Source organism: Lactuca virosa, chromosome 5 (genome assembly GCF_052849685.1).
Source record: "Lactuca virosa cultivar CGN04683 chromosome 5, Lactuca_virosa_CGN04683_v6, whole genome shotgun sequence".
Classification (NCBI taxonomy): domain Eukaryota; kingdom Viridiplantae; phylum Streptophyta; class Magnoliopsida; order Asterales; family Asteraceae; genus Lactuca; species Lactuca virosa.
Window position 1 is genome coordinate 288,787,243 of NC_136430.1, and position 10,899 is coordinate 288,798,141.

A 10,899-nucleotide genomic window follows, 5' to 3' on the forward strand; every position below is an offset into this window, starting at 1 on the left:
TGCACAAGTAACGGATCACCATGTGGGATATGCATTCTTAAGAATATTCCAAACGGCGAAGCTTCGAATAATTGTCGTTGTGATTGTGTTAGCCGCGGAAAATAATCTTTAATGATAGTACCCACCACACCTTTTAAAGTTAAATCCGCTTTTTGATTGAGATCTAAATGCTGCAAAACATAAGATTTAATTTAATTTAATTTAATATAAAAGGACATGAAAAAAAATTAGGAAATTATGTTTAAGGTCATTCCGCGGAGGCTTTAGGTCATTCCGCGGAGAAGGCTCTGCGGATAGACCAACACCTTCGCAGATAGACCAAATCCGCTTTTTTAAACAGCATACTTCACTCCGCGGAGGGTGCTCTGCGGACTGATATAACCCTCCGCGGAGAGACATACACCTCCGCGGAATGGATCATCACCATTCCGGAACCCACCTGTCGAACTCCATTTTTTGCTATCTAAATTTTTTAATTTTGCCTATTTATTCAGTTTAATATAATTGGTTTTCAACAAATTTCATACATATACAACATTAATCCAAAGAAAGGAATGTGAGAAATACCCGGGATCCTAAACCGTCGCTCAAAATATTGGGGAGATTGTCCTCCATTACTGCCGGAATGACGTCGTAATCGAAGTCCTGGTCGCCGGTTTGGACGTCGGAAAATGACGTCGTTTGCTATCGTGGTCGCCGGAATCTTCGGTGTCGCCGGAATTTTCGGTGGTAAGTCGATGCGGAGAACCGTCTTTGTCAAAGAGGAATCGGGGGACCAGTGGGGGGACCAAAGAGGAGGGTCCGATTTTATCAAAAAGAAGACGGGCAAATGACAAAAATACCCCTCTCCGCGGAGGTAATATCGATCCGCGGAGGTCCGCAGAGGGCCCTCCGCGGAATGTGTGTCTATAAGTGGAAAAGTCATTTTTTATGACTAAATTTTGAAATTGGCCCCCTTTTTTTGTCTATTAGCGGTATTTTCCCGAATAAAAACCCAAAAACCCTTGTGCAGGAGTTTTTTGGTTGACCTTATAAAATAAAAAATGCAATTTTAATCAATTAAGGCTATGTTTGGCAAAATCTGGCTGATAGTTGAAAATCTAGCTGTTAAATAAAAAGCTAGTTGATAGGTAAAAACTAATAGATAGAAAAATGATGTTTGATAAAACGAGCCGAAAGATATATAAAAATGCATTTAATAGAATGTATTTCTATAATTAATTAAATGATATTTTTGGAAAATTTTTAAAAAGCTACTTATCCTAAAAAGCTAGTATAAGTAGCTTTTTAAAAAGATAGCTTATAAGTTAATTTTTGGCTTGTAAAATACAATAACATAAAAAAGCTCGAAAAATAAGCTAGATGTGGCACGCCAAACACAGGCTAAGACGATAAATTTGAAGCCTTTTAAGATGAATCCATAAACCCATATTCAGATTTTAAGATCGATTTAAACAAAACTTTTTTAGATGAACAGAACCAAAAATCGATTCAAATCTTGTCAGATGAACATATATAAACCCAGATTCAAACGATTTAAGATGAACAATCAAAAAACCTTTTAGAATCCAAGGAATTTTTTTATGGACACAATCATAGAAGTCTACTCTTCGTGTGTAATGGAAGATGAAATTTAGGGTTTGTTAATGATATGTTATGTGGGACTGAAGTAGTTCAAGAAACTGGGAAGCCATATGAAGAAATTAATTGTTAAAAAATAAATATATATTAATAACAAAAACAAATATTTTTTAATTTGTCATGCCATCAAAACGGGATGTCTACATGGCCAATCAACTAGTAAAACAGGCTATTATTGAAGGTAACCATAGTTGAATATTGAATTATGTGAACAAATTTAAGCTTTGAAAACCTGATTTTCTTATGTTTCTTATTATGCTAAAACAGGAAAAGATTGAAAACCCCATGGAAAATGTGGAAATGGGCCGAGGTTTGTTCAAGCAGTAACGTCATTCTCTAGCTTTCGTTCAAAAACGCATTATGTAGCAGTGTTTATGGTTTAGGGAGGTGTCCTTTGTGTTCGAAGAAATTTGATTAGTTTTTAATAGGAAAATAGGCAAAAAAAAAATCATGTAATTTAGGAGGATATAACTTTACTCAATATCTTTCTTTGGTTGTAGTTGAACCAGAATTTTGTAAAAAGTAAATGAAGTTATTAAATGTTATTCATGTTAGACAGTAGACATTTATTGATTGTGTGATATATCGTTGCAAATCTCTCTTTTGAGAAAAGATTACCCAATTGAATATTACAAAAAGAGAAATTAAACATTCTCCTACTTTTGATCCTACAAATCCTACAAATCCTTCTATCCATTTAAATGATGACATGTGTCATATTAGTATCCTAAAATATCATTAAATGAACATTAAATGTTACACATGTCATCATTTCATTGGGTAGGAGGATATGTAGGAACAAAAAATAGAAAAATATTTAATTTCTCTTACAAAAATACTATGATATTTTTATATCTATATGTGTCCAAAATCGGTAATAAATCATACTTTCCAATTAAGAAAAATCATGTTATCCCAACAAAAGACCTTAATGTCAAATCCTTAATACCACCTTCATCGGACATTGTAATCTACATATATCAATCGACAATTTGGAGGGAGACGTTCATGGATGACGTGAACCTTTATTGGGATAAACAATAAATGTTTTTCCACAATTAAGATAAATAGTCAAATAGACAAGAAAATAGGCTCCTTTCATACCAAAAGTATTTTACCTAACCCAAAAAATAAATTTAATATAAATATTTACTAAATTCGACAAAAATAAAGCTATGAATTTGAACCTTTTTGTTTTAAAAGTCATATCATGGAAAATATATAATAACAATTTACATGGAAGTATAAGACAACCGGACAACAAATTATGTTTATAATATTTATTTTTAAATGATAAAACTAATTTTTTTTAAAACAAATATCTATAACATATAGTAAAATAAAATATATAAATATTTATTGAAGTGGTTGTAACCTTAAAACATCTAAAAATTATTGCACAATAAAAAGGTAGGACCAATGATTGTACCATATTCAGCTGAAGAACCACTTTCATTGGTTTTACATCTTAAGATAATAATTCAAGACACATCACTGTAGTGTTTGTGTTTGATTGCAACAAAAATCAAGAAAATTATTAAAAAATAAAGAGAGAGAGAGATTCCTTCTTCCATTAACATGATGAATTGACAAACCATATAAAAAAAGCTGACTTCGATCTTGCCTTCCAGATGCCTGACCATTCTTCCCCACTTCATAAACCCATCATATACTATTGAATCTTGGTTGCTTCTGCATCAGCATTCAGCATTCATCAACCCCCACCATTTTCAAAATCTTTCTCTGGGTTTCTGAGGGTGGGGTTTTCATCACATTTCTGATGTCTTTAGTTTCTCGATTCAATTATTGACCACCCATTAATTGTCCAAAAGGGGAAGCATCTTTCACTCTCTCTTTCTTTCTCTCTCTATCTTTATCTCATAGATGGCAATTAATGGGCTTTTTGTCTTCTATATAGTTAATTCGAGGTCATACCCAGTTTAATTTCTAACACCCATGTACAGATTTTACTCATCTTTCGCTTCACCTCCTCTATTTTCCCCCAAATTCTGTTTTATTGTTCCGCCGATTGTTGAAGAAGATGCCAAGGCCTGGACCTAGACCATTTGAATGTGTGAGAAGATCTTGGCACAGTGAGCGACACCAACCCATTAGAGGCTCCATCATTCAACAGATTTTTAGGTAAACTTTCTTCGACTCACTCAATCTCTTCAAAACCTTCGATTCTTGTACTTATTGGGTTTTGAAATAATGCACACCATGTGTTTGATCAGAGTTGTACATGAAAACCATAGTCCTGGTACCAAAAAGAACAGAGAATGGCAAGAGAAGCTCCCTTTGGTTGTCTTGAAATCTGAAGAAATCATGTACTCCAAAGCCAATTCCGAGGTACCCATCTTCTTTCTCTTCCTGTAAACATATATATTTTTCAATCTTTAAACTCCAATTTCGTAATTAGGCCGAATACGTAAACCCGGAAACGTTGTGGGATCGATTGAATGATGCCATTGACACGATAATTAGGAAAGACGACACCATGGAAAACGGCGAATTTTTACCTGCTTGCGTTGAAGGTACCCCATTTCACATTCTTCGTAACAAATCTCGTTTTTCTTTCATTTTGGAAGTCGAATTTGAGTTTATTTGATTCGAATTTGGTATTTCTGTGTTCAGCTGCCCTTAATTTGGGTTGTGTTCAAGTAAGATCATCAAGAAGCCAAAGAAACAGCAACACCAGAAGCTATCTAAGCTCAAGAAACCAAGATTCTGGTCGAAATCTTAACGTACCAAATGTTCAAAGACCAGATTCAGAAGCTAATAAGGATATAAGACCGAATTCCAATTTTACCCCTCCTGGTTCTTCCTTTTGTCCTCCCTCATTTGAAAATTTTCCAAGAAACATGGTACCCTTTGAGAATAAAACCTCTTCAATTTACCCTTTATACCATGGTTTTCATCTTCAACCTCGACCACCCCACATGGGATTTCACACTACCCCCCAAAATCCGGGCAGCATAATCCTTGGTACACCGGTTTTCCGGGCAGCCCGGGCAGCCTGTGAGCCTTCTCATTCTGAAAGATTGTTTTCATTCGATAGAGACAATGATGATGGTAACGGGTCAGGGTCAAAGAAAGAATCTGGACCCGAATTGGTGGAATGTGACTTGTCTCTAAGATTGGGTCCTGTTTCAAGTAGTGAAAAAGAAAAAGGGTTGACTTGTGTAGATGATGATGTTGACTTGGGTAGACTCAAAGGAAAGGAGTTTTCTTTCTTTCCTTTGAATTCAGAAGGTGAAGGAGTTGAGAATTTGGGGACAGATGTTAGGAAGCGAAAGATGGTAGGGGAATCGGGGAGTTTTTTGCAATTACATCCGGATTTTAATGAGCAAATGAAAAGAAGAGGTTTGTAGATATGAAATTTGTTATGTTTTCTTATGAAATTCTTTGAAATGAAAAGAGAAAGGAGTCTTGATTATGCGTTATTAGTTTCAAGATTCGTATTCTGCCTTTTTATGTCGTAAGTTTTGCACATATTTATACAAATCCCAGCTCGGTTTCTTGCTTTATCTTCTAAACGGAAGGGTAAAATGGCCATTTACTCACATTAAAAGTTAAAACGTTTCTATTCCCTCAAAAACAGCAACAAATTCCGTCTTAATAAATTTCAAAATCCACATTCACATATTGTGCCTTTTTATTTATGTCGTAAATTTGCACTTTTTTATGCAAATCCCAGGTGGGTTTCTTGTTTTTTCTTTTAAACAGAAAGGGTAAAATGGTCATTTACTCACATTCAGACGTCAAAAACAGCAACAAATTTATTAAGACGTCAAAAACAGCAACAAATTCTGTGTATTCAAAATCCATATTCACATATTGTTCCTTTTTATATATGTTGTAAATTTGCACTTATGTATGCAAATCCCAGCTGGATTTTTTGTTTAATCTTCCTAACAAAAGGGTAAAATGGTCATTTACTCATATTCAGATTGTTCGTTCGGTCCAAAAACAAAACATACTTTGTGAATGGATCGTCTTTACAAGTTTCAATATTTATTATCTTCCCTTTTAATGTCCTAAACTTGCTCTTATTTATGCAAATTCCATATGGTTTTATTGCTTAATCTTCTAAACAGAAGGGTAAAATGGTCATTTACTCACATTCAAATGGTTCAGTTAAAACAGAAAAGACTGTGTACTAATCGTCTTCATAAGTTTCAATATCCCTACACCGCCTTTGTATCTATTACATTTCCACTTATTTATGCAAACCCCAACTGTTTTTTTTGCTAGATCTTCTTTAACATAAGGCTAAAATGATCATTTACTCTTAGACACTTCATTAATTCCAAATGAATAAAATTTAAAGAAACAAGCAGTTGGATTAGGTTAACAGATTCATAAGCAATTGGGTCAAAGTAGGATTGCATATGGTCAATGTCCTTTTCTTTTGGTTGGGTTGGTGGTTGGTGTTGTTGGTTTTATGGGTGGTGAGGGTTGTCATTCATTTGATGGTTGTCAATCTCATGGGGCATATCCCTTTCGGGTCCACCCGTGCATTGTCTTGTTGTACCTACCGCATTAAAATCCAAACATGTTCATATCGCAGTGACATTTGCATAAGGCTCCAAAACCTTTGGCTTGTAATGATATGTCATATCGTTGATTTCACTCCACATGTATAGGAATTAACCATTCTGAACAAAATTTAACTGCATATGTTACATGTGACATGACCAGATGAAACAAGGTAATAAGAGCATTCATGTATTTTACACAAACTAGAGATCAAGAGCGAATAAATGTCCCATCTTTTTCTAGCTCATTACTGTCCATTGATATCAGTCGCAGTCAGAGCATCACAAAGTTGTAATAAAAACTATAAAGTAAATTTTGTAGGGCTAGCATTCTGTTTTTAACCTATTGAACTACATCTGTCAGGGTTCGGCCATGGTTTGTTTTTGTGGGCCGGGCTGGTTTAGGTAGGAATTGATTGAACCGGTTTAGACATTATTTTTTTTTTTTTTGTTCAATTTTCTATAAAAAACCCAACTCAACATATGATTTATTAATAATTTAGGAAAAGAGAAGTTGAGTATGGATTTAATGTATAGCTACTAATGGATAAAAGAAAATTTGGATAGACAACTTATAAAATTAAATTACATGGAGAAGAATAATGTATATTTTAGGACCGAGTATAAAATATTTGCCGTGTCAAGAAAATTCAAAGTCTCAATTAGTTTGGCAGATTCCTTCGGCTAAAACGACGTAATGATGTGATATGGCAATAGACGTTATTTTATGATATTTTGACTAATCTATTTCATTATCATGTCACATCGTTAATGACCAACACCAACGCCTAAAATATCTTAGTACCCAATAGATTATAGATTTAAAAAAAACAAATTAATAGAGTCCAAGTTACGTTTGATTGATATTATTTTGATACGAATTCGAGATAGGTATATTAGATTTGCTTAGAATTGTTATTTTGAATCCAATTTAAATATCAATAGAGACTTTGAATACGAGGAATTTGACTTATTAAGGTAATTAAGTATTTCGTATGTTCACATATGGGTAATATTGTTTTTTTTTTGTACTCATTTATCCAATTAAATTGTTTCAGCCGTTCACAAATAACCAACATTACCGGCTAACGTAGGTTTTGGCTGATGTGGCATCTACGTGGCTTCTACATTGTAATACTCATCACCTACGTGGCATTGTATGTATTTGTCATGGTTTACATTATAAGAAGGGTGAGATACGACTACTTATTAAATAAAACCCTAGATCGATCGATGTCATCTAATTCCTCATCTTTTTCTTTCAAGCGACAAGACGAATTGCAACCGAATCATCCATGTGATTGTGATTGCCATCTCGTGTGAAGACATCAAGAACCCCCGACAATCCTGGAAGGAAATTCAAAGTTTGTCAAAACTCACTGGTAAATCAATTTTTTTTGAATTTTTTTACTTTTTCTTCTTCATCCTTCAATTTAACATGTTTTTATAAATTTCTTGAAGAATGGAAAAAGTCTAAGCTGTAAGTTTTGGCAATGGTTGAATGAGGATGAAGGGAGGAAAGATGGAAGAAGGCATCACATGATGAAACCAGAAGAAAGCTGCAATCTTACCTTGAAAATTTGTACATTGGAGAATGAAATCAGCATATGCAGGATGAAGATCGAACAAGAGAAGAACAACAATAAACAAGAACTGAACAAAGTCAATTGGAAACTGTTTACTCATAGACTTGCATTGATTGTGTTGTTTCTCTTGTATGTCAAAATGTTGTTTTAAATTATGTAGTTTATGATGTAGTATGACTAAATTATGTATCCTTTCTGATGTTTTGAATGAAAAAGGTTACATTAGATGATTGGAATGGAATTGTACAAACACTGTAATGGAATTGTACAAACATTGTAATGGAATTGTGATTACACTTGGAATTATAAAATATGGTAATGAATTATAAACATTATAAATGGCTAAATTATGTATCCTTTCTGATGTGTTGAATGAAAAAGGTTACATTGGATGATTTGAATGTATTGAATAATTGGAATGGAATTGTACAAACATTGTAATGGAATTGTGATTACACTTGGTATTATAATAGATCATAATAAATTATAAACATTACAAATGGTATTAGAAAGATGTGTAAAAGATGGTAATAAATTATAAACATTCCAGGGAACATTGATTTCAAACGATGTGTCAAAAGTTATACATAACACAGTTAAACATTCGTTATAGACAAAAAATGTGCAAAAAGTTAAACACTACATACTTAAACATGCATTTAAGATATTCCAACTAGAATTCAAAAGATGTGCCAAAAGATTCCAAAGTTAAAAGATGCCAGTCAAAGATGCCAAAACATTAACAACAATCCAAGAAGCCAAAAGCTATTCCAACTCATACGGATTGTCACCACTGCTTCCCCGTTTCCCCTTCCACTTCTTTCTTATCTCAAGTTTTGTAATTCTTTCTGAAGGTTTACTTGCCCTCTGTCCCACTACAACCTGAAAAGATGGTACTTCATGCATAATCTCTTCCACTTGATCTTGAACTGCAATTTGGTTAATATTTCAAGTAGAACTTGCACTTCAGCTTGAACTTCAGGTTGCACTTCAGCTTCATCTTCAGGTTGATCTTGAGCTTGTTCCTGAATAACATCATCTACTTGATCTTCAAATTCAACATCATCTCCAGGTTGAGCTTGAGCTTGTTCCTAAATAACATCATATTCAAATTCAACATCAAAATACTCCACTTCACTATCAGGTTCCATTTCAACTTCATTGTCACTTTTTATATCAACTTCCTGTGCCAATGCAACCTTTACTTTACCTGTTATGCAATACTTGAAAAGTTAAGTTATGCCAAATATGTTAAGTTATACAAGATATATATATATATATATATATATATATATATATATATATAGACATATATATATATATATATATATATATATATATATATATGTATATATATACATATATATATATATATATATGTATGTATATATATATATATATATATATATATATATATATATATATATATCAAACATACCAGCTTTCTTGGGTTTCTTTTTCTTTCAACTTGGATTTGATGATTCCTCAATTGGTTTTTGAGAACATGTGGTTCTATTATGCCCACTTTCCCTACATATGCTGCATTTCATCACACTACCTCTTTTTGTGACTGAATGCTTTTTTCCTTGGTTTTCCCTCTCAATCTGATCGCTTTTTCTTTTTGTTGATGGTCTTCCTGGTAGCCTTCTCCTTTTGGGGGGAAATGGCTTGATGTAGTCTACATGAGGCCACATGTCACTACCATTGAGTGGGTTAATGGTATATCTATAACAGTTTAAGAACATTGCTGTGGTAAACCATGGTGACACATACTCCTCTACATCCCTATTGAGGATTGAAATGCAAGTATACCCATGCACACAAGGGTAACCTATTAACTGCCAAGTTCTGCAGGCACATGTTCTGCTGCCAAGGTCCACAACATATGCATCATACCTAAGTCTGACTTCATACTGTTGATAACCAGATGGTATAACTTTCCAAAACCTGTCCACATACATATAAGGAAGGACAAACATATATAAGGACAAACATGTTAAAGCACAAACATATATAAGGACAAAACATATTTAAGCACTTACTTTTGAAGATCCTTAAGCTTGGAAAACCTCAGTCTAAGGGAAGGACATATGGTTAAATCCCAAGATTGCCCATAAATCTTCTATCTATAAAGCCTCTCCATCACATAAATTCAAATTTCTTCTAACATGGTTAGGGGTGCAAACGAGCCAAGTTACTCGTGAGCTACTCGAGATCGAATCGTTAAAAGCTCGACTCGAGATTGATTTTAAACGAGCCTGAGCCGAGCTCGAGCTTAATATAAGGCTTGTTTATTAAACGAGCTCGAGCTCGAGCCTCTGTTACTTGGCTCGATTAGGCTCGCGAGCCTAAACGAGCCTACAAATATATAATAAAAAAATTTATTTTTATTTTTATATATTAAAATAAATAATAATTTAATAAATACAATTTTAGGAAATTAGAGTATACCGTATACAAGCTGAGCCCAAACCGAGCCCGAGCCCATACAATTCTTAACGAGCCGAGCTCGAGCTTTGTACCATAAGGCTCGAAACGAGTTGAGCTCGAGCTCGAGCTCATAAATATTTAAACGAGCCGAGCCTGGTCTGGCTCGAGCTCAGCTCGACTCGTTTGCAGCCCTAAACATGGTGATTAGTGGCCTCTTCCTGGCAGCTTCAATGACTGAGTTAAAACTCTCAGATATACCATTTTCATATGCATCACAAGCTCTATCAGTCTGAAAAAATGCTTTACTCCAAGTTTTAGGGTCCCTTTCCATCAAATGATCATAAGCTAGTGGTTCTAATTTCTTGATTTCATTCATATGTTGCTCAAATTTTGTAGGGGTAGTAGATGCAACATCATACTAGATAAGCTTTCTAAACAGTTGGCCCTTAAACCTTTTCATGAAGTTAGCACATATGTACCTAGCATATTGCCTATGCTCTGCTGCTGGAACCCTTTCCTTCACAGCCTCAAGTAATCGTTGTTAGCAATAAACACAAAACATAAACAATAGAAAAAACATAAGCTCAAATAAAGATGGAAAAAATAGAAATTGATTACTTTGTGTTGGTCTGATATTAAGGTTAGTCCATGCCCAACTTCCATTCCAAGGTCCTCAATTAGAAGGTCAATAAACCACTTCCATG

General features: G+C 34.1%; 1 protein-coding gene across 1 annotated transcript; it reads left to right on the top strand.

The window, feature by feature from the left end:
* The first annotated feature begins 3,180 nt into the window (after window positions 1-3,180).
* Window positions 3,181-5,094, top strand: LOC145117147 (uncharacterized). Its single transcript, XM_079053456.1, has 4 exons — window positions 3,181-3,783; window positions 3,876-3,990; window positions 4,061-4,175; window positions 4,276-5,094. The coding sequence occupies exons 1-4, from the start codon at window positions 3,683-3,685 to the stop codon at window positions 5,010-5,012; spliced, it is 1,068 nt and encodes a 355-aa protein (XP_078909582.1). The 5' UTR covers window positions 3,181-3,682; the 3' UTR covers window positions 5,013-5,094.
* Window positions 5,095-10,899: the final 5,805 nt, after the last annotated feature.

Excerpts from the sequence above, each read along its gene's own strand:
- LOC145117147 (XM_079053456.1), top strand. The coding sequence starts at position 3,683 with ATGCCAAGGCCTGGACCTAGACCATTTGAATGTGTGAGAAGATCTTGG. Across the intron at positions 3,991-4,060 it reads ACTCCAAAGCCAATTCCGAG|GCCGAATACGTAAACCCGGA; the intron begins GTACCCATCTTC and ends TTTCGTAATTAG. Across the intron at positions 4,176-4,275 it reads TTTACCTGCTTGCGTTGAAG|CTGCCCTTAATTTGGGTTGT; the intron begins GTACCCCATTTC and ends TTCTGTGTTCAG.